Below are 24,868 nucleotides of genomic sequence, written 5' to 3' on the forward strand. Positions count from 1 at the left end.
ATATTTTATTAAATAATTAAAATGCTAATATATATATTTACGTGCAATGTACGTAATATTGAAAACTAGTTAAGCTAAATAAACGAACATGAACAAGATTTTGAAACTTATTTATTAAGTGATTTGAACAAAAAAAATTTGACCAGTTCATTTATGTTAATGAATAAGCTTGTTTATGTTTGTTTAAAACTTATTTAATAAATTATTTAAACTTGTTTATTGTTTCATTAGTATAAATCAATAAAATAATGTAGTTTATATGCTTTTTTTATAATACAATTATTAATATTTACATGACTATTTTATATCTAAAAATGATATATATTTATTGTTTGTTTGTTTTCTTATTATTCATAAACATGTTTAATTATATGTTCATGAACATGTTTATTTAATGTTCATTTAATTTAAACAAACAAACATGAATACAAATAACTAAAAAAATAAACATTGAATTTATTTTGAAATTCTTAATGAATACGAAAAAGCTTAAAAATAGACAAACGAACATGAATAAATGTCCGTTTGTTCAAACTCGGTTAATTTATAGCCCTAAACGTAAGTATAATTTATCCTTATAATTATGATTTATAAATTATATGGTGATACAAGTGTTTTTTTATGAATTATTTTAATTATAAAATATAAATTTATTTAAACATTTAGTTATTAATATTCGTGATAAAAATAAAATATCATAATTTTATAAAAAATGTGACTGAAAATATCATAACAATTTAATGAAATATTATTTTTGATAATCTTGCCTCTGGACAACCAATTACCAAAATATTATCTTCTAATCCAATAAACCAATAACATTCCACCTCGTAATTTAAATAAATAATCTTGCTTCTTTGCCCTAACATCGAATGTATAAAAAATAAGATAGAGATACCTCTCCCCCGCTCCATTGATGTCACTAACCCTAATTATACTTACACACCTACTTCTCTTGTGATTCATTTTACACATTTAATTTCTGAAGGCCGTTTTCATCTCTTTCTTAGCTTTTATTTAGTTTTAAATTCACTCCAAAAAAAAAAAAAAAACACTGCACGGGAATCTCTTGTTCGAGGAATCCTTCACGGTACGAAATTCGTTCTTCAGATCTCTGAATGCTCACTGTTTAACTGTTCCTTGGTTTTTTCTTCTGGTAATGGCAGCTTAGTAGCGAACAAGGACTTCAAATTTGCTGCATTTTTCAGGTGAAAGCTTTTGATCCTCTCCTTCTCTTTCACCTTTTTCCAGTTCTGCCGACACGCTTGCTTTTACTTCTTTTCTTCTTGATTTAGTTGTATTAGTTTTCGTTTATTTAAGTAGATGTGGATTTTGGCCGTGTATCTTTTACTTTTTTACCGTTGAGATTGTGAAGAAAATCTGAAAACTGAAAAGTAAAATTTCAAACTTTCTTTATTTTAGTTTGCTTGTCTAGCTTCAATAGTTTCAGTCATCAATTTGTGTGTTTTTTTTTATTGTTGAATTATTTTTTGGTCTTTTTTGTTAACTTATTATAACTAACAAGCTATTGATTATGTAGTGTAGTAACATTTTGACTGCCATTAATTGCAAGCTGTATTAGGATATTGAGAACGTTTGGTTGTTTTTAAAATGCTACTTAAAAAAAAAAAAAGAAAAAGTTTAATGTTAACATGCTAAATATCGACGTTTTGGTTGCGTATGACTTTCGCAGATTTCCAGATTTAGAAACTTGGAATTTTAATTATTTTTGGGTCTAACGGAGATGGGAAAATCTCCAGCAAAATGGATCAAGACCTTACTTCTTGGGAAGAAATCTTCAAAGTCCAGTTTCTCAAAAGGAAAAGAGAAGCTGGTGAGGAAGTACTAATTATCTTCAAATATTAAATAGCTTTTGAAATGTTGCATTTTCTAATTTTGTTGATTATTATGTTCAGAAATCTGCAAATAAAGGTGAGGTTTTGGTTTCTTCCAAGGTGACTGTGTCTGACCTATCAGTGGATCCTCCATCAATTTCAGCACCTATTCTAGTGAATAGCGCTAGGAATGTGGTGGACTCTGAGAAGGGTATACCTGCCCAATTGCCAAATGATGGGGCAAATATTCCATCTCCAAAAGTGGATGGAAATGATGCCACAACTGGTAATTTTGGTAACCCAGAAAATCCTGATAGGATTGGGCTTGACCCAGCTGCTGTGACGGTACAGGCTGCTTTCAGAGGTTATCTGGTAGCTACTCTCCCTTTAAAAGTTACTTTTATACTTAAAGGTTATGCATAGTGATGAAACTTGTAAGCATTTTACTGCTGTAGTCTTCATTCAGTTGTATGAAAACTCTGCTGACTGTTATTGACAGTAACTTGAATACACTGTCATTGTTCTGCTTATTTTTCTAATATTGGAACCTTGCACTCTGCATCTTGCCTTATGTTGTTGATGATGATTGTTTTTACTTAAAGTTAAGGATATGTGAGGATTGGGTGACATGTGATAGATTCATACTTCTTTCATGGTATCTTTTGTTTTATTGGGAGGTAGAACATTGAACCACTTATTGGTTTAACTGCTTGTATATGTCAGACTCTACAATTGGCTGGCTGTCTCTATGTTTTATATTTACTTCATGCTTCTTATTGTTTGTATGTATATTTAGCCCCTTGCTGTTGACAGAAACAAGCATAGGGAATCCATGTGAATGAAAATTTCTTAGGGGCCTGGATTACTATTTACAGTAACTTGGGTAGTATACAACTCATTTTACTAAGTTTCCCAGGTTAACACATGTATCAGTTTTGTACAAGCATCTGCTTGTTTAGAGATATTTGAATCTTAAATATTTGACAACCTACTGATTTTTAGTATTTGTATAAATTTTAAATGCAAATTTGGTTGGTATAGGTTTGCATAAAGTTTGATAGAAGTAGTGAATCTGCTGCCAACTTTTACACGCCCTTATACTAGGATTATTATCCTCTCTAAAATCGCATAGTTTTATTGATGACAATATTATGTGTTGGAAGGCTCGCAGGGCATTTCGAACCCTCAAGGGCATTATAAGGCTGCAAGCAGTTATTCGTGGTCACTTGGTTAGAAGACAAGCTGTTGCTACTTTATGCTGTACATGGGGAATTGTTAAGTTGCAAGCACTAGCTCGTGGTCAAAAGGTCAGATGTTCAGATATTGCCATGGAAATACAAGAAAAACATCTAAGACTGCTTCAGGTGATTTTTATTACTGATCAGTGGATAATGGCTTGTTGTTTCTTGCTATCCTGACAATAACTGTAGACACTAGTTGTATGCCCTAGTTGAGTTTGTTGTTTATGCATAAGGTCTATGAGAATAAAGGTATTTTTGTGATTATATTGATATTAACATGGGCACTGATATCATAACCATTCAATAATAATAAAGGATTATTTTATTTCAGGTTCTTATCTGAAAATCAAAGTATACCTCCCTTTTGTTTCATTATGTGGCATTTTGAGTAGCTAATTGCACATAACATGCTTCTAAGCTGGGTACATTTTACTTCTTTATTTAAGCAGGGTTCTAAAAGCTCGGATTCTATTGGAGTGAGCACATCTTCTAAGGTGAAGAATTTATCAAATAATGTGTTTGTTCAGAAGGTATGGTTTGCTTTCTCATAATACTATTGGATTCTTCTTACTGGTTAAAATGAGAACTTCTGTGCTGATAGAAAGCCCATGATATTTAGCCTTTAGGCAATTTTTAATGCTCCTAAGTTCCTGCTTTTGTCGCCACAGTAGTTGTCTAATGCATATTTTCTTAGCATATAATTGTTCCTGTTTCTTTTGTGTTTCAAACTTGAGCTTGTGCACCTTGATCTTTTGAATTGTTCCTTTTACTTTAAAGTTATAATTTTCTATTGCTGATATTCTTACACTTTGTTATCTTCAGTATTTTTTTCCTCTTTGGTGATTAATGTTTATAATATCAGTACAATAGAGGCATCTTTTGTAGTTAAACTCGCAAGTCAGGTCTAAATATCTGTATGCCCCATCTTTATCTCGAGAGCCTCCATGCCTAAGTCCTGTATCTCACCTGAGAATTGCAAATGCAAATGTATCAGTTGTTTATAGATCCCTTCTTGTTGTATCAAAATGATCAACTATTTTTTAAGCTTGTTTATCTATCTGCCTTTTTTCCTACTGTCAAATCTTGATAATGCTTACTTAATATATTCCTCTCAGTGGATTTAAATCTTAGAAAATGCCTTCAATTAATTGGGCCCCCATAAGTGGCACTTCCTTTCCGTTGAACCTCATGAAATGACAAACAAATAAAAAAAGAAATAAATCTTGTTATGCAAAGTGCTTAGACTTTAGAACTCTAGCATGACTAGTAAAAAAACTTTGCATGGAAGATTTAGTTCTGTTCCTTACCTCTTTTTCATTAATATGTATGAACTTTGTTAGTGATTACTGTTTTTGATGTATGCCACTGTTTCCTGTTCCTAGCTGCTGGCCTGTTGTGGATGCCAAGAATCATGGTGTCTTGACTTATGCCAGTTCTGCTATGTTTTTATTCACTGTTGTTCCAATCTGTATGTGACTGCATTTTCATCATTTCAGCTTTTGGCCTCATCACCTTCTGTATTACCTCTACAACTTCAATATGTTCCAGAGGAGCCTAACTCATCCTGGCAGTGGCTTCTACGATGGACAATGTCACATTTTTGGGTATCCCCTTTAAAACCAGTTAGGAGTGGAAAGACAAAACGAAGTATTCAGAAACTGTCCAATGCAAAAGTTGTTAATGGATCTAGTCATTCTACCTTGGAGCATGAAAAAAACAAACGAGGTGTGAGGAGAGTTTCTGGCAACTCAGCAGCAGATTCAGTTCGGAAGCATCCACAAAATGAGCTTGAGAGGGTTAAGCGCAGTTTACGAAAGCTTTCTGACTCTTCAAAGGAGGTTTCTGATAAGTCTGAAGTTTTTAATGAGAAAACAAAGAAGACTCCGAAAAAAACTTCTAATTCTAATGACCCTGATTTTTCAGAACAGGAATCCGCTGAGAAGATAAGAGATGTGACTGCAACACTATCAGAACTGTCAATTCTTGAGGCAGATCTGAAAATGTCCCTAGAAGATCCTTCTCTTGGTGAGCCTAATGTCTGTCCTGCAGTTGATTTGTCACCTGCTGAAAACAATCGTAAACTTGAGGTAATAGAGGAGTTAATCTCTAAAGACAAGCAGGTTGGTGATGAGAGCTCAAACACAAGCCAAAGAAGAGCTTCTTTCCCTGCAAAAATTGATAATCAGGCGAATGGGTTAAATCTCATGCCAAAAGTGCCCAGTTATATGGCAGCAACTGAATCTGCAAAAGCTAGACTTAGGGGTCAAGGCTCCCCAATGTTTACCCCGGAGGCTGTTGAGAAAAATGGGTTAAACAGGCGATATTCTCTGCCATCTTCAACCTATAGTAATACAAGTTCACAGTCCCCACATGGTCAAAGACGGGTTCGAGTAGCTGGCAAAGGTGCTAACATCAGTGACAAATCTCAATCATCCTCTAAAGATGCTAATGGTAAGCACCACTTTACATTGATGCCTCATTTGGTTACTAGTGTAATAATGTTTTATTCCCTTCTGTTTGTGTTTTTGTTTTGCTAAACGAGTATTACCCATGGATATGCTGCTTAGTTTTTCCCCATTCTTGAAGTAGGACAGAGAAACTGGCACCCTCTATTGTATAAAGTCATTTCTACATGTGTAGTTAAACATGGTCTTATGTGGTAGTTCTATGCTCTCCCTGTATGTTGCTTCTGCATGATGACTATCCCTTATTGTTGACTTGACAATTTCAGATAAGGTTGTCAGAGCTGAGTGGAGGAGGTAATTCTTGCATGGGGAATTGTTTCGATGAAGTTTCCATGGAGTTTGTGCACGGATGCTACTTAACAAAACTTCCCTTATGTGTTGTAAACTTCTGATGTTTGGTTGTAGAAGCAGGAGAGTGAATCATCTAATCTTTTGTTGCTTGGTGTATCTTTTTAAGTTTCCTTGGCACTTTCAGGTTTGTAGATGGGTAAATATTTGTAGATGTTACAGTTGGTTATTTGGTTTATTTGGTTCGTTTGTGTTTGTACGTAAAATTCTTTGGACTCCTACTCACTCTTTTCTATCATTTAATATCATAGGGATAGAGTATGCTGATCTGCAAATCTGGCTAACCCTAGTTGTATTCTCTCGCCTAGGTGGAGAGACTAAACTCATCACTCAAACCTCAATTTTGATTTAAACATCATTTTTGAAGCCAATCCTTTTGTCAACTATCAATCGGATTTTTGCTCCATCTCAGCTCTGACTAGAAGAGGGAAAGCTCGAATTTCGCTTCAAACCAAGTCTTTGGCATGGTGCCATTACAAAAATCGACTTTTGTTTATCAGGCAAGAGGTATACCGATGGTGATGACATGGATGAACATCATTCTAATTTCCATGGTTTCAAGACCCAAGCAACCCTGGACCTAAGATGGGTGAAATTGAAGTTAGATGAACATTTGCAGAACATGTTATCCACCGTCTCCTTTAAACATAATATATGGGTTGTCGTCAAGTGAATTTCTTGAAGGTCCCTACACCAATTACTTCTCATTCACTCGAGGAAAAAAGAATCTAAAGACTGCAGTTATTCGGTTCACTGGTATGAAGATGAGAAACGATGCTCATTGGCCTTTCTGTCAGCCTCCCTGTGACATGCCGCAGCTTGAGACATCGTGGTTAATGTATTTACTTTAGTGAATCCGAATTAGAGTTATTTCTTTTTTTTTTTGGAGGGGGTGGGGTTAGGCTGAGGCCATGCCAGAGAGCTTACCAACACATTACAATTTCCAACATCTAGCAATTTTAAAAGATTCTGTACCGCACCTTGGCCTTTTGTGGGTAAGAAATATTCTCGAGGCATGTCCATTGATGCAAAAGTTGGAATTGCATTCAAGTTTTTGGTTTTTGCAGACAATTTTAATTGATGTGGTGGAAATAACAGCTAGGATTGCATTATCTTTGATGATACTGCTCTAATTATTTACTAAGATGAAAAGGTTTTTCATCTTTTCTTTTGAATCCTGATAAAGTACAATGAACTGCAAAGCAGAGATTCTTCTGCATAGGCCATATGATTGTTATGATTAAAGGAACTTCAAGACAAACTGAAAATCATTTGGGAAGAACTGATGACAGCTCAAATGAATGATCTACTCAAAAACATACCAGTATTAATGTTGCTTCATAGTAAAAAGTCTTTTTTTTACTGCTAGCATTAGCATCTGTAGATTGTTTCTTGAAAATGATCGGAATCTAATGAAACTAAGGCACCATTCATTGGTGTTTAATATGAATGCCTTCTGTTCTTTTTTCCCCCCGGATAGCTGATTGAATAGAGATTGTCTTTTCCTCGACTGCTTTATTTTTTTGTTGAGTTTCACTGCAGCTAGACGATTGTGATTATATCGATGAAGAAACAGAAATAAACCGTCCTCCTGGCTGCCCCATTATCATCTAAGGCAGGTTTTTATAACTGGCAGACATGGATTCGTGAGTGAGATTTGGATTGCAGCTTATCTACTAAGCAATGCAATGGGACTTGAGAAAATGGTGATTGATCCATGTACCAGATCTTACGAAGGGTATCGAGGATGGGAAGTTAAAGAAACTTGTCCCAGGTGCTTTTCTGTGAAGGCAAAGGCTCTTTGGACATCTTACAGGCAAAGTTTGTGCACTTGTAGAACTGCTGATTCTTTGAACAGAAAATGACTTAATGATTGAAAAAATGATACGTGGAATGTGAAATAAACATGATAATATGTGTTAAGTTGAAGAAAGAAGATGACTATCCACCAACCTTGCCTTTTATAGTTATGGCTTCGTATGCTCATATTTGTAATCTGTGTCAGGTGCCAACCAGAGTTCCCCCAAACACTTCAGTAGGTCATCAGGGACCTCCCGTTTATCTAGGCTCTGGCAAGAGCAGACCCCATAACCCCAGTGAAGTGATCTAGGGAACTCAAGAGGACAGCTGACTCTCTATTTCTCCTTTGTGGTTAGATGATTAGGCAATAGGAAGCCAGCCTACCTATTTATAAGTGAAGGCTCTAGTGGCCAAGTAATTGTGACCCTTCAACAGATCGGACCGGCATTAGATATGAAACAAATCCACACATGGCAAGACTGAAACTGAATCCAACCAGAATTATGGCATTTGGGGACTAGAGATGAGGAGATAGAGAATATTCTTGAGGTGATTGGACTTGAGCTCTCTCCCACACCTTTTCCATGCTTCTATCATTGTCATAGTTCAAAAAGTGTTATATGCATTGCCCTTAATAACTTCGATATATCTGCCATTAATAGTCCAAGCTATCTTTAATTAGGAGTAGTCTGTGTATGTTTTTGACAATACATTAGTCAATTAACAGCTGCTTAGATTCTGTGGTGGTGAATAAAATGATGGATAGTGAATAAAAGTATATATGGCCAGAATTTTATGCAACTGAAGACCTCTAAAATCCCTCCCAAGGATTCATCGGGCCTGTTATTGCGTCTAGATTAATTTTTCCCGAGCATCTTTTGTCTCGCATAAAATAAAAAGAACAACCAGAAATACTTACAGATAATCGAAAGTGTCTTACTGAATAATTGAGGTTAATTAGCCAATGTTTCCACATGAAGCAACCAGGAGAAGGAAGCTTAAAAAAAAGCTGATATTTTGAAGGTAATCTTTCAAAACTTTGGGTTACTTCCAACTGAAGTTTTCTTGTTTTTGAAGATACTCCTGCCATAACTTAATGCACACACAAAAAAAGAAAAATTATAGCAGGTTAAAGAGTTTTTAATTGGAATTGTTAGCTGCTACAGACTATCTCAATCACGTATATCATTGTCATTAGAAAGGAAGAATAATTGTTATAATAAAGTAAAATCTAGCAATTGGTATATTTATGGCATGTTTTATATGTTTTCATATGTTATAGTCAAATTAATATATTATGCATTATCTTTCTCCTAGGAAGGAACAGCTGACTGAGCAATAACATAACTACTGTTTTCTTTTGGAAAGGAAGTAGCTACAAAAGCCACCAGAAATTTCACAAAAATGTGCTGCTTTCTGTAGTTATTTATAATGGTGATTCAAATGGCTTATTGCTGCTAGATTTGATATGAAAGAACTACAACTTTAGCAATCATGGTGTTGCCCTTGATAATCTATATCAAAATGAACCAGATAGAGGTATTTGATTACCTACTAAAACTGATTTTTTTTTTGTTCTCTTTGCATGGTAACTAATCATCCTTCTAGCTTAAATCGCTAGGAAATGCGCATTTTTTTTTCGTTCTATCATTAAGCATAGTTTCAGGGCTGATTGGCAATACTAGATCGATTTTCTTGCAAGGTAAGGCTATGTTCATAAAACCATTTCTGTTATGCTTCTCAACAAATTGAAGGCAGAGGCATTCTTTCTTTTGTGCTCCAATGAAAATGAATGGATCTAATCAGTTAAATTGCCCTATGGCATGATCCAAGCAACAGGAAATTGTTTCAAATACTCTCTTAACCGGCAAAGATGGAGTTTTTCTGTTGCACCAACCTGATTGACATTGTTTAAGGTAGAAACTTATGGTCTAATTTGAAATGCCAAATCTGGGAATCTGGCTTTTGGAGATCTTGATGTTCGGATATCTCTAAGTACCAGCCTTGGTTATATATATTTCCAAAATTAGCTTTTTAATTAAGCATAATTCCTTGGTGGTATCTGTTTCTTTATCATACTTTTGTATTCTTCTTCTATTTCTTTCTTGTACTATTGCCTTATCGTAAGACCGTTTGACCATTTCCATTTACAGTCACTAGCAAACTGATGAAGGAGGGAGACCAATCAAATAGCAGAAGCAACAATGCTGTTGCGAAATGACCATCCGTGCTATCTGCGAACCGCGAGCTCACCAAATGTGTGAGCTCACCAAAAGATGCGAGCTCACCAAGACCGTGAGCTCACCTGTAACACTTCTAACCCGTATCCATAACCGAAACAGGGTTACGAGGCATTGCTGACCCATCACAACATAAATCATACATATATGCATTCATAATCAAAATCCATTTAACACATTCACAATGTCGCTTATAAGGCCTTATAAGACCTTAAAACATGCTTATAAGAGATTTGGAACTAAACCGATAACATTAGCAAACTTTGGAAAACATAGAAAATTTTCTTGCATTTAAGGGTCACACGCCCGTGTGAATAGGCCATGTGCCTCACACGGCCGCCAAACACGTCCGTGTCACAGGCCGTGTGAAAACAGGCATACATATTGACTTGCACCACACAGTTGAGGACACGCCCGTGTGCCATGGCTGTGGGAAAACTGGAGGGGTTACTGACTTGGGTCACATGGCCGACCACACGCCTATGTGCCAGCCTGTGTGCCACATATGGCCAGTAGACACGTCTGTGTGTCTAGACCATGCCAAACCTGTAGGGTATACTGACTTAATTCAAAAGGGTACCCTAGGGGACACACGGCCGTGTAACGTGATCGTGTGTCACACACGGCTTAGACACACATCCGTGTCTCTGCCCGTGTGGACAAAAATAGGCCATTTGCCAAGCCAATTTGCCACCCTTTTCTCATGCATTCCTAGCAACCAAAATGGTACCATTCTATTTTATTTATAGATAGGCAAAACATGCCAATTCATACACAATTCATGCCGACTACCCTCAATCATTTCAACTACTAAATTTCATATTCAAAACATACCAAATCATTATGTCAAAATCATTAAAACTTACATAAGCTCCAAATGCATTTACTCATCATCTTATCATCTAATTCAAATATCAAAATAACACTAATTCAATACTTTATTCTCATACCATACTATGCCAAATTCACAAGGCATACCATTCACATTACATAGCATATATAAACACATTCAATGAGTAAAATTCACATCCCACGACTTTACCAAATACAAGCCAAATCACATGGCTATAATTTCATAACACAAAATGTACCATAATTATACATGCCATATACCAAATATATAAAGCTTCAAAAGTACCAACGAAATGATCGATAGTGTGATGACAATTCTCGACGATCCCCGAGTTTGAGCTAGCTTTGGATTCACTATAAAAACGAGGTAAGCTATAAAGCTTAGTAAGTTCGTATTATATATACTCAACAGTTCGTAAATAAAAATCATCAATTTGAACTAATTAATGTCTAAATCATGGTAACCGACAAATTTTCCTCATACTTACTCAAATGTTTATGAACAAGTTTATAACTTCTTCTATTTGGATTTCATGCTTTATATGTACATACTTGTACAAATTCATATCAAAATACTATCGAATACTTGATATCTCGCACACTAAGTGCCAAAACATAATCGAAGTTACTATAATCTTGCACACTAAGTGCCATCCAAAGCTATCTCAGTCTCACACACTAAGTGCCATATATAACTGAAGTTATTCCGATACGCACACTAAGTGCTATATATAGCCGAAGCTATCTCGAAACGCACATTAAATGACAAACATAGTCGATTTATCGTTGTACACAACTGTAGTCTCATATATACAATTTATGTAATTAATAAAGCATTTAAACATAATTTTATCAATGTTTATCACGTATGAACTTACCTCGGATACCAAAATGATGAATTGAATTATTTAGTCGATAACTTTAGTTTTTCCCCGATCTAGATCCGAATTCCTCCTTTCTTGATCTAAATGTATTCAAAATTAACTTTTTCAATCACATATTTATTCAATTTAGTCTAAAACACTATTTAAGGAATATTTACACTATTGCCCCTAACATTTCACATTTGTACAATTTAGCCCTTATTGCATAATATCACAAAATTCACAAAATTTCATTACACCCATGCCTAGCTGAATTTCATGTAGGTCCCTAGCAGCCCAAAACTTTTATTTATTTCAAAATTTAACCCCTCAATTTACACTTTTCTCAATTTAATCCCTGATGTGCATTTTTACTCAAAATCACTTAACAAAACATGTATATCAAACACCAAGCTTTCATAATTCATCATTAAACATCCAAAAACACATGAATTCATCAATGGGAACTTTCAAAATCATCAAAACTTTCAAAAATTAGGGCATGGGCTAGCTAGTACTCAAAGCAACGATCACAAAAACATAGAAATCATAAAAAAATCAAGCTCAAAACATACCTCAATCAAGCTATGCAAGTGCAAAATATCAAAGCCCTAATTTAGCTTTCTTCTTTGCTTCATTCTGCCATAAAAGATGAAATGAAGCTTAACTTTTAACTTTTTTTTATTTAATTTAACCTATTTACAAAAAGACATATTTATCCTTAATGAATAAACATTAAAATCCCACTAACTATAGGCATAATTGTCCATCCATTATTCAAATGGTTTTTTAGCATCATAAGGGCTTCACATTTAATAAACCATAGCAATTAGGCACTTTTAACTTATAGCATGCTACTTTTACATTTTACGCGATTAAGTCCTTTAGTCAAATTAACACTTAAATGATAAAATTATTTCACAAAACTCTCAACAATATATATTTACATCCTATAAACACCAAAAATAATATTAAAATAATTTTCTAACCTCAAATTTCTAGTTCCGAAACTACTGTATTGATTTAGCTAAAATTGTGCTATTACATCACCTGCGAACTGTGAAATGCGAGCTCACCAAAAAATACGATCTCACCAAGATCGTGAGCTCACCAACATTGTGAGCTTACCAAGCATGAGAGCTCACCTATGAGCTCTTCACTCTACAAGTTGCCAACTTGCACTGAAACTATGATAAATTTTAATTAAACATTTTGGCAGACGATTAGACAAAAACAACGACCGAAAAAGGAAGTTATATGAATCTAGTCACTTAATTAAGCCAAGTAATATTTTATTATTATTTTTAGCCTAATTAAGGAAATTTTTTCAATTAATCCAAATATTAGTATTTTAATGAAATAGTTCACCAAAATTAACTTCTCTATTTTTCATCTTTTTACTTCTATTTCAACCTCTTCTTTTTTAAAAATTCAATAATTGGTATCAGAGCCATTTATCTTTGAGGCCTGTTTTTCATAAAAAATATCTTTAACAAACTTTACACCACCATCACCCCTTGTTTTTACAAGTGAAAACCACCACATCTGGTAGTAAAAACGAAAACCTATATTCAAGCCTTTGATCTCTGGGAGGTTGTAAATGCTGAAATAGAACCACTAGTGTTGAGGCCAAATCCCATTCTTGCTCAAATGAAACAGCATAGTGAGGAATGTGCCAAAATACATAAGGTGATATCTAGCCTACAAAATGGTGTTTCAGATGTAATCACAAGAATATGGCCTGTAAAACTCCCAAACAAGCTTAGGATAAGCTCAAAGAGGAGTTCCAGGGATCACAGAAGACAAGCTGATAGCAGTAGATGATAAATCTCAGACGAGATTTTGAAACCTAAAGAAGAAGGAAGTTGAGACGGTGAAGTAATATTCATAACAAATCATGGTAGTGGTGAACTAGATAAGACTGCTAAGTGATCAGTTCCTTGATAGTTGAGTAGTTGAGAAGGTGACTGCCACATTTCCTAAGAGATACGAATCAAAGATGTCCTTATTGGAAGATTCAAGGGATCTATCAACCATTTCACTCTTAGAGCTAATTAATGTTTTGTATGCTCCAGAATAAAAAAGGGCAAGCAGAGAAGAAATATATTGTTGAATGAGCTTTTCAAGCTAAAAACAGAGAGGCTACGAGCTCCTCAAGTTAGAAAGCAAAAAAGGGCTAGTTAGAAAAAAAGGAGAAGTCAAATAAAGATAGTGGAAAGAAAAAGTATCCACCGTGTTCGCACATCAAGAAGTTAGGTCATCCTGAGAAATTCTGTTGGTTCAAGCGTGATGCTCAATGAAAAATATGCAAGTAGCTTGGTCATGTAGATAAAGTATGGAAAAACAAAGGGCATACTCAACAACAAAATGTCGAGGCATAGACAGCAGAAGCAAAAGAACTGATGTTCACAGCCTCCTGCGAAGCCCAGCTCGCAACACATGCGAACACACCAACGGAATAAAAAAGAATTGACTCGTAGATAGTTAGTGTACAAGTCATATGACAACAGACGTGAGCATCTCCAAGAATGTTGACAAAAGGTTTCATTCCAAGGTGAAAGTTGGAAATGGCCAATATATTGAAGCAGTTGGAAAAGGGGATGTTCTAATCAAAACTCTATCAGGTACTAAACTTGTCACAAATGTTCTTTTAGTCCTTGACATAGAACAAAACCTGCTAAGTATAGGACAACTACTCGAGAAAAATTACTCCGTGGTATTCAAAGACAACAAATAGCTAATTCTTGATCCAAGTGGATGCGAGCTCATATCAACAAAGATGGCAGACAGAAGTTTTGATATCAACTGGAACTTAGCAACTTCAGCAGCGTAAACCAGCTCGCTGAATGAAACAAAACTTTGGCACAAAAGAATAGGACATGTTGACGACAAATCCTTAAGTCTAATGTCCAAGAATAACCTGGTTGAAAATTTGTAAAAAATGGCTGATCATGAAGATGTATGCGTGATACGTGATATTCGTGACAGGTTTTAAATTTTTATAATGAACCATTCTTGAAACTAACTATTATCACGATGAAGGCAAGTGTACCTATCGTACAGTAGTATAGCTTTAGCAAGACCAGATTGTCGAACCCAAAGGAACTAAAAGTACTAGTAATAACTGTCTTTTTACTATCTTGCCTAAGAATAATGGGGTTTGTTTTAACTAGCTAATTAACTAAATTAAGAATTCATAGACAATAGAATTAGGGAATTACTTGTGGAAAACTCGATTGATTGAGACAATACCTAAGGAAAAATCCACCTAGACTTCACTTGTTATTTGACTCTGAATCAGACAATTTATTCATTTGACTTGATCCGTAGAAATCCTTAAGTTATATTATTATCTCTCTCGATACTAACAACGTCTAACCCTAGGTTGAGTAATTGAAATCTCTTTCTAATTAACTCCCTAGGGTTGTATTAACTCGATCTATGGATCCCCTTATTAGGTTTCACCCTAATCCGGCAAATCTTGTCACCCTATCTCTAGGCGCGCAACCAACTCTGCTTAATTATGACAAATGTACTCTTAGACAGGGTCTATTCCTCCTTTGAATAAGAGCTTAACTTGAATCAATATCCTGAAATATCAAAACAAGAATTAAGAACACATAATTAAGAACAAGTCAAATATTTATCATACAATTTAGATAATAATAACAAGATCTATCTTAGGTTTCATTCCCCTTAGGTATTTAGGGGTTTTAGTTCATAACTAAAAAGGTAAACATCTCAGAAAAATAATGAATACAAAACATAAAGAAAAACCCAAAACTCCTAAAGGGAAATTAAGGGGAGATCTTCAGTCTTGATAATGAATCCGACTTTTGAGATGGATCAATCGACTTTCCTTGAGCAGTTCCCTTCTTCCCTCACTGTGTGTCCCCTTTTCCTCCTCGTTTAGGGTGTATTTATAGGCTTTGGAATGCCTAAGAACCCTCAAAATTAGCCCTTTTCCGAATTGGACTAAACTTGGGCTCGGCAGGGACACGCCTGTGTGACACATCCGTGTGCGATTACTTCAGGCCGTGGTCAAGCCTGTTAATGAGGCACGAATGTGTGGTCCACCCATGTGAGTCGTGCTTCGATTCTGCCAAATTGACACGGTCGCATGGTCTGCCCGTGTGAGGAGGTCAAGGCTGTGTTGATTTCGTACGTTGGCCCATTTTCTCCGTTTTTGGCCCATTTCTCGTTCCTTTCACTCTCCTATGCTCACCTAAGTATAAAATATGAAATTAAGGCATTAGGAGCATTGAATTCACCAATTTTAAGGAAAAATCTTCCATAAAATATGCTAAGCATGGGATAGAAATATGTATAAATTATAATTTATTAAATACTCCCACACTTAAGTATTTGCTTGTCCTTAAGCAAAATACTCAACTCATAATCAAAATAAATTCTTCTCAACTTATAATTTCTATCGTTAATATCTCAAAATAATCCATAGGTAATCATACATTGAAAATTCAACCGAAAGAATATCAAAGTTTCAAGAATTCCAAGTTGAGTTTTTTATCATGAAATCAGAGGTGTCTCCCCACATCTAAGTAATTACCTTTGATTCAAAATATCACAGAGTATTACATCCTCACTAAAGATTCACTCAAATCACTTGAGGTGTTTAAGGACAATAAGTGAAGCATTCAATAGTCAATAATGAAAAGTCATTACCATAGGCTTGCATGAAAATCGAATCTCCACCACTATAAATTGAGATGTAACATCAATCAAAAGGTCTTTAGAGGGTTGTAACATGGTCTTGGTTAGAGGGTGTGGTCACAAACTGAAAGAAAGGGTTAGAATCGAGATTGAATTGAAAAATTGCCTAACTAAAAAAATGACTAGTCATCAACTGCGTACAACAGTGTTTTTTCTCAGAATATGAAATTTAACTTCTTTAGCTTAGAAGATCACTACTACTAATATGTATACATGTTTTTTTTAATAATAACAAATTACAAAATAGAATAAAACATAGCTAAGCAACTATTCCAACTCAAATCTCAACAAAAATAGGGATTAAATTAATTTAGGAGATTTCAACAATAATGAGTTATGGGTTAATATTGAGGGTAAATCAATGAATGGGTTGTTAGGCTCAAGGGGGTTCACTAAGGGTTAATTGTGAAGGTAGGCTTTTGTGGAGTGAGTGGGTTAAACCTAAGTGCCTTTTTCATTTTGACATATCAAATCAAATGGTGTGGTCTTAACATGCATAATCAAGCAAGTTCTAGAATAACAATTCAATACTGACGCACTCATAATGAAAGTGAGCATGAAAGAAATAATTGATGCTCTAAAGGCTCAAGATCTCACAAAAATTATGGCTTTTTGATGTTTAAACTTGTGAATTCCAACTTAAGATAATACTTAAACTTATGGAAACAACCTAAAAGTTTTTAATTCTTCAAAAATCAACTTATCATGCTTGATTCCCTTATGTCTTAAAGTTAAACAATCAATGCATAAATGCCTATGTTTTAATTCAAGATATATCAATAAAAGTCATAAATCAATCAAAATTTATCCTAAACATGATATGAGAACTTTTTAAGAGAACAAGGCAATAATTCAAGGATTTTTCTAATAGTGAAATGAGTATCCCCCCACACTTAAGATGTACATTGCCCAATGTACAAAGATAGATATATAGAAAAGAATATAAAAATAAGATAGGGAGAGAAGTGAAAGTTCCGGAGTGATGAATGAATTTCCTTGAACTGGAGTTTTGGAGAATAATCGGTGTGATGGTGGAGGAGGATACTCCGGTGGTGGTAGAGGTTCATTAGTCCATAAGTCCTACACCAAAAGAATATTATTTCTGGTGGTAGCTATGGTCGTGGTCTAGCAGGACATGGCAATCGTGGAGAACCATTCCCGGTGGAGTTTTTAGTTCCTATGTGATGATGAGCTTTGTGGTTTTTTCTGACAGTGAGCAAATCAGGAATTCTTTAAGAGGTATACTGAAGCATAACTACTTGTAATGAAATAGCTGAAGAATAGAAATTGTAAAAAACTCAAGATGAAATAGTATTAAAAGGAAATAAAATAATAAAAAATTTCAAAATATAGAGATAAAAATAAAATAAAATAAATAATAGGTGTTTATAGCGAAATTGGGGCACACGGCCTAGGGCATGCCTGTGTGCTCTAAGCTCAGCCCGTGCGTTTGGTATTTTTTTAAAGTAAGCGCATTAGTGTACACGGTCATGTTGCACGGCCGTGTCGATCTCCATTCGCTTCTTCCACGCCCGCGTATGTAAGCGCACGCCCGTGTTAAATTGACAGGTTCACCCACAATTTCAAAACACGGGCGTGTTGCATGCCCGTGTTATTTTGGAAGTTTCGCCCACGGCCATGTCACACGGCTGTGGCTACTTATCGCATCCATGTTAGGGAAGAAATTTTTTCCCTGTTTCCACACGGCCGTATCGCACGGTCGTTTTGCATCCCGTGGTATGTGCACGGCCTACGGCACGCCCGTGTCCCTGGCCGTATGGTTCTGAAAAACCCGTGTTCAATGATTTGGTTAGTATGTTAGATTTTAAAAACTAAAATTTAAAGAAAGTAATATTGTTAGAGCTCGGGTTGCCTCAGGAAAAGTGCTTATTTAAAGTCTAAGCTAGACTTACCTATCCATTGAATGGTCATTGTGGTTCGAGGAGTTTATACTCCTCATTCCTGCTGTGAATCTCATCAAAATAAGGTTTTAGGCGGGTATTGTTTACCTTAAAAGTGCGAACTTAGGATGATTTACCTCGACCATACCAAATGAGAAAATGCTAAGTACCGCAAGAGGGATTTCTTCATTCGGTTTGGTAGTGACAATGTGAGGATCTGCAGCATCTAATAAAACTTTATCTCCAACCTTAAGTTTCTTTGGAAATGTATTGAGCTTATCCTGGCGTAGTTTTAGTTTATCGTGTGCTCTCGGTTTATGTGTTCGCCATTCATCTAGCTTCTCGATTTGTAGCCTTCGTTCTTCGTGAATAGGTCCTTTACTATTGCTTGAAAATGGCTCATGTACTTCCTTCAAACTCATTTCCTGGAAAGTAGGTTGCACCATATTGTCAATTTTAGTAGAATAGTTTAGACAATCACCTTCAATTTTCGATGTGTTGCCGGAATTACGAGCTTGAAGGGTGATTGGTTCGTCTCCTACACAAAGTGTAAGCTCACCTGTGCCAACATCAATAATCGTTCTAGGAGTCGCTAAAAAGGGCCTTCCTAAAATCAAAGGAGTGTTGCTATCCTCCTCTATGTCTAGAACAACGAAGCCAACAGGAAATATAAATTTATTGATTTTAACTAGCACATCTTCAATAATACCCCTAGGAAATCTTATAGTTTTATCTACTAATTGAATGCTTATCCTAGTCTGTTTGGGTTTCCCAAGACCTAATTGTTTGAACATTTTGTAAGGCATGACGTTAATATTAGCCCTTAAATCAGCTAATGCATTATTAACATCTAAACTACCGATTAAGCAAGGAATTGTAAAACTCCCTGGATCTTTTAACTTATTGGGTAGCTTATTCTGTAGAATAGCTGAGCAAACTACGTTTAGCTCCACATGCGACCTGTCATCTAACTTTCGTTTATTTGCTAGAAGCTCCTTTAAAAATTTCATTACGTTTGGCATCTGCGATAGAACTTCAATAAATGGTAAGTTAATATGTAATTTTTTAAGAGTTTAAGGAATTTACCAAATTGTTCATCTGAGCAGTTTTTCCTTTTTGCATTAGGATATGGCACACGAGGTTGTATTCTGTACTTACCGGTTTCTACTTATTGTGGTTTACCTCACCTTTACCTTTGCTTATCTCAGTTTCTTGTCTTGGTTCAGGTTCAAGTGTGACTAACCCTTCCTCATCTTGACTAGTAATCACGTTGAGTTGCTCCATTGGGTTAGATTTTGTGTTGCTTGGCAGGCTACCTTGTGGTCGTTCAAAAATCAACTTGGCAAGCTGTTTGATCTGAGTTTCGAGCCATTGGATCGATGCTTGTTGATTTTTAAGTGCTGTCTCGGTATCTTAAAAATGAGTTTCTGACATCGATATAAACTTTGAGAGCATCTCTTCAAGGTTCGGCTTCTTTTGTTGTTGGTAGGGTGGTTGTTGGTAGCCTGGAGGTGGTCTCTGATTTCCTTGGCCTCCCCATGAGAAATTTGGGTGGTTCTTCCAACCTACATTGTAAGTGTTACTGTATGGACTGTTTTGAGATCGAGGATTATTACCCATGTAGTTTAACTGCTCGTTCTCCATATTGTGGCCATAATATTGGTATTTTGAATTACTTGATCCGCCTCCACTTGCTTCGCACTGCATTACTGGGTGAACCTGTGAAAAACTAAGAAAACCATCAATTTTCTTATTCAAGAGTTCTACCTGATTAGAGAGCATGGTGACCGAATTGACGTTATAAATACCAACTATTTTTGTTGGCTTTGTCCTCATAACTTGCCACTGATAGTTATTCAGTGACATCTCCTCTATAAATTCATAAGCATCTTCAGGTGTTTTATTATTGATGGTTCCGCCTGCAGCTGTGTCAACTATTTGTCGAGTCGAAGGATTCAGGCCATTATGAAAGGTTTGAACCTGTAGCCAAAGCGGTAACCCATGGTGAGGGCATCTTTGCAAAAGATCTTTGTATCTCTCCCATGCATCGTAGAGTGTTTCTAAATCCATCTTCACAAAAGAAGAGATATCATTACGTAATTTAGCTGTTTTACCCGGCGGAAAATATTTAAGTAAAAACTTTTTGGTCATTTGTTCCCAAGTAGTAATTGACCTTCGTGGTAACGAGTTTAACCACTGTTTAGCTTTGTTCCTTAAGGAAAAGGGAAAAAATCGAAGACGTACGGCATCATCAGAAACGCTATTGATTTAAATGTATTGCATAGTTCCAAAAAGTTTGCCAAGTAAGCGTTGGGATCTTCGTCCTGCAAAACATCAAAGTGAACAAATTGCTGTATCATTTGAATTGTGTTAGCTTTCAGTTCAAAAGTATTTGCATCTACAGCAGGTCTAACTATGCTCAATTCAGTTCCTGTTAAAGAAGGTATAGCATAATCATACATAGTGCACGAAGTAGGATTTTGATTAACAGCAATCGCAGGAGGTAGCAGATTTTCTTGGTTCTCAGTCATGTCCTCGGTTGTGGTTTGAATATTGTCCTCTTGCTCGTTCTCTGTGTACTTAAGCTTTCTTTATTTCTCTTTGGTTTTTGCGAACTGTGCAATCGATCTCACTATCAAAAAGTAATGGTCCTGACGAGTTTCTTTTAGTCATAAACTATAAGAACCTACTGGAAAAAGGGAAAAGAAAGAATTAGTAATAAAAATTAGAATAAAATTTAAATTGCAGTAAAAGTAAATGGCTAAAGTAATAAAACTCGAATGTTCCTAATATCTTAGTTCCCCGGCAACGGTGCTAAAAACTTGATACGTGATATTCGTGACATGTTTTAAATTTTTGTAATAAATCGTTCTTGAAACTAACTATTATCACGATGAAGGCAAGTGTACCTATCGTATAGTAGTATAGCTTTAGCAAGACCGGATTGTCAAACCCAAAGGAACTAAAAGTACTAGTAATAACTGTCTTTTTATTATCTAGCCTAAGAATAATGGGGTTTGTTTTAACTAGCTAATTAACTAAACTAAGAATTCACAGAAAATAGAATTAGGAAATTACTTGTGGAAAACTCGATTGATTGAGACAATACCTAAGGAAAAATCCACCTAGACTTCACTTGTTATTTGACTCTGAATCGGACGATTTATTCATTTGATTTGATCCGTAGAAATCCCTAAGTTATATTATTCTCTCTCTCGAGACTAGCAACGTCTAAGCCTAGGTTGAGTAATTGAAATCTCTTTCTAATTAACTCCCTAGAGTTGCATTAACTCGATCTATGGATCCCCTTATTAGGTTTCACCCTAATGCGGCAAAATCTTGTCTTCCTATCTCTAGGCGCGCAACCAACTCTGCTTAATTATGACAAATGTACTCTTAGACAGGGTCTATTCCTCCTCTGAATAAGAACTTAACTTGAATCAATATCCTAAAATATCAAAACAAGAATTAAGAATACATAATTAAGAACAAGTCAAATATTTATCATACAATTCAAATAATAATAACAAGACCTGTCTTAGGTTTCATTCCCCTTAGGTATTTAGGGGTTTTAGTTCATAACTAAAAAGGTAAACATCTCAGAAAAATAATGAATACAAAACATAAAGAAAAACCCAAAACTCTTGAAGGGAAATTGAGGGGAGATCTTCAGTCTTGATAATGAATCCGGCTTCTGAGATGGATCAATCGGCTTTTCTTGAGCAGTTCCCTGCTTCCTTCTCTGTGTGTCCCCTTTTCCTCCTCGTTTAGGGTGTATTTATAGGCTTTGGAATGCCTAAGAACCCTCAAAATTAGCCATTTTCTGAATTGGACTAAACTTGGGCTCGGCAGGGACACGCCCGTGTGCGATTACTTCAGGCCGTGGTCAAGCCTGTTAAATAGGCACGGGGGTGTGGTCCACCCGTGTGAGTCGTGCTTCGATTTTGCCAAATTGACACGACCGTATGGTCTGCCTATGTGAGGAGGTCCAGGCTGTGTTGATTTCGTACGTTAGCCTATTTTCTCCATTTTTGGCCCGTTTCTCGTGCCTTTCACTCTCCTATGCTCACCTAAGTATAAAATATGAAATTAAGGCATTGGGAGCATCAAATTCACCAATTTTAAGGAAAAATTATCTATAAAATATGCTAAACATGGGATAGAAATATGTATAAATTACGGTTTATCAATGCGAAATATGTTAGCTTGGGAAACAGGCGAGGTCTCCATTTCTTGAGAACACAACATGGAGAGCCATTGAAAAATTAAACTTCGTACATATTGACATTTGCAGACCCATGAAGACAAGTTCTCTAAATGGAAGTAGGTACTTTGTGTTGTTCATAGATGATAGTACAAGGTTTTGTTGGGTGTACTTCATGAAGAACAAGTGCGAGGCGCTTGAAATCTTCTTCAAGTTTAAAGCTATGGTTGAAAACCAAAGTGATTGCAAGCTCAAAATGGTAAGATAAGACAATGAGGCAGAATACACACCAAAAAAGTTTGAAAAGTTCTATGAAAAGTCTAGTGTTCACCATCAATTAAGTAATGTATACACTCTACAGAAAAATGGAGTTATTGAAAGAAAGAATAGAGCTGTGATGAATATGGCTCGCTACTTACTGTTTGAAAGTAAATTGTCAAATGATTTTTGGGCAGAGGCAGTAAACACTACTGCTTACCTGCTAAACAGACTACCTACTAAAACTGTTGAAGGGAAGACACCATTTGAAGCCTGGTATGGTTTTAACCTTCTATTTCACATTTAAAAGTATTTGGTTGCATCTAGTTTGTTCATGTCAAAAAAGAGAAAAGAAGCAAGCTTGGAAATAGATCGCAGCCAAGGATAATTGTTGGATATTCCAATGTTAAGAAAGGATACAAAATCTATAATCCTTTCACCAAAAAGGTGATTATAAGCAAAGATGTAAAGTTTGATGAAATATAGAATTGGACTGCAACAGAGGAGGAGATGTATGAACAATGGAGTCCAAGACCAGATCTGCGAATCACTGTAAACCAAATTGAAAATGATGCAATTGATGAACAACCAGTGCAAGGAACCAGTTCCATTATTAAAATCTATCAATAATATAATCTGGTGAAGCAAGAACCAGTTACCCTTGTTGCAAGGTTAAACACCATAAAACTACTAACTCTTGCTGCTCAAAAGGGTTGGAGAATACATCAGTTGGATGTGAAGTCAGCCTTTTTAAATGGTTATTTGAAGGAAGAGATTTATGTCAAACAACCACAAGAGTTCACAGTACCTGTGTGTGAGACCACGGTGTATAAACTGCACAAAGCGCTGTACGATTTGAAGCAAAAACTAAGAGCATGGTATGAAAGAATTGACAATCACCTTACAGAAATGGGTTTTGAAAGAAGCATCAGTAAGCCCACTTTATATGTGAAGAAAGTTGTTAATAAAATACTCCTCATTATTTCATTATATGTTGATGATTTACTTGTAATTGGTAGCAACAACAAACTGGTAATTATATTCAAAGATTAGATGCAAGACAAGTTTGAAATGTCAGACTTAGGTGAAATGACATATTTCCTCGGTCTGAGGTGAACCAAGCTCACAATGCAATCTTCATAAACTAGAAGGGGTTCGCTATAAAAATCCTGCGAAGATATAGCATGGAAAGTTGCAAACCTACGAACATCCCTATTGCTCATGGTGAGAAGCTCACCAGAAATGAAGATGTTGAAAAGATTGATGAAAGAAGCTACAAAATCTTGGTGAGATGTCTGCTTTACTTGACAGCATCTAGACTTGACATCATGTTTGTTGTAAGTCTGTTGTCAAGGTTTATGCATTGTTGTAATGTGAACCACCTCAAGGCAACAAAAAGAGTTCTACGGTACATAAAAGGAACTTTAGATCATGGAGTGAAGTTTATGAGGACTGAAAAGATCAAGCTACTTCGATATTCAGACAGTGATTGGGTTGGATCTTCTGAAGACATAAAAAGTACTTCAAACTATTTCTTCACTTTAAGATCAAGTGTTTTTTGTTGGAGCTTGAAGAAGCAAGAAACAGTATCACAAAAAACTGCTGAAGCTGAGTATGTCAAAGCTGCAACAGTTATAAATCAAGCCATTTGGTTGAGAAAATTGCTCAATGATTTAAATTTGAAGAAAGAAGAAGCAACAAAGTTCAAGTGTGATAACTAATCAGTTGTTGCAATTGCAAAAAATCCAGTGTTCCATGGTAGAACAAAACACTTCAAAATCAAGTATCACTTTGTGAGAGAAGTGGAGAAAGCCAAAGAAGTCACATTAGTTCACTACAGGTCACAAGACCAGTTAGCTACTATTCTAACAAAAACCCTTATGAAGATGATGTCTGAAAAGCTGTGTTATGATACTGGAGTTTGAAGCATGGAGGTTAATGAGGAGTGTTGCGAAATGACCATCCATGTAATACCCATAACCCATACCCGTCGGTAGAACAAGGTTTCGAAGTATTACCAGAACATCTAGAGCATATTTCAATTCATTCATGCAAATCACTATTCATTAACTGAGATTATTCATAACTTCCCTTAATTGGACCCTCAAGGTCCAATACGAGCATTAGAAT

General features: G+C 35.6%; 1 protein-coding gene and 1 non-coding gene across 6 annotated transcripts; both read left to right on the plus strand.

The window, feature by feature from the left end:
• Positions 1–832: 832 nt before the first annotated feature.
• On the plus strand, positions 833–7,061 carry LOC121212411 (protein IQ-DOMAIN 31). 5 transcript variants are annotated; one of them, XR_005907531.1, is made up of 9 exons: positions 868–1,090; positions 1,167–1,208; positions 1,694–1,834; positions 1,917–2,207; positions 2,999–3,199; positions 3,526–3,606; positions 4,573–5,527; positions 5,808–6,016; positions 6,141–7,061. XR_005907531.1 is itself a non-coding variant. In XM_041085000.1 (8 exons), exons 3-8 carry the CDS (start codon positions 1,745–1,747, stop codon positions 5,837–5,839), a joined length of 1,650 nt encoding a protein of 549 aa, XP_040940934.1. In that variant the 5' UTR covers positions 847–1,090; positions 1,167–1,208; positions 1,694–1,744; the 3' UTR covers positions 5,840–6,095. The 5 variants fall into 5 exon arrangements, 2 of the variants coding, with proteins under 2 accessions (XP_040940933.1, XP_040940934.1); XR_005907529.1 differs by having other exon boundaries at positions 833–1,208; XR_005907530.1 differs by having other exon boundaries at positions 833–1,208; positions 6,198–7,061.
• A 13,211-nt stretch (positions 7,062–20,272) lies between these two features.
• Positions 20,273–20,379, plus strand: LOC121213357 (small nucleolar RNA R71). The gene has a single exon (XR_005908740.1). It is a non-coding gene; the product is annotated as a small nucleolar RNA R71 (small nucleolar RNA).
• Positions 20,380–24,868: the final 4,489 nt, after the last annotated feature.

This window comes from Gossypium hirsutum, chromosome A13 (genome assembly GCF_007990345.1).
Source record: "Gossypium hirsutum isolate 1008001.06 chromosome A13, Gossypium_hirsutum_v2.1, whole genome shotgun sequence".
In the NCBI taxonomy this organism is placed as follows: Eukaryota; Viridiplantae; Streptophyta; class Magnoliopsida; order Malvales; family Malvaceae; genus Gossypium; species Gossypium hirsutum.

Bases quoted from the DNA above. Each gene is read 5' to 3' on its own strand.
- LOC121212411 (XM_041084999.1), top strand. From the start codon at position 1,745: ATGGGAAAATCTCCAGCAAAATGGATCAAGACCTTACTTCTTGGGAAG. The intron at 1,835-1,916 runs GTGAGGAAGTAC...TATTATGTTCAG, and splicing joins CAAAAGGAAAAGAGAAGCTG to AAATCTGCAAATAAAGGTGA. The intron at 3,607-4,572 runs GTATGGTTTGCT...TCATCATTTCAG, and splicing joins ATAATGTGTTTGTTCAGAAG to CTTTTGGCCTCATCACCTTC.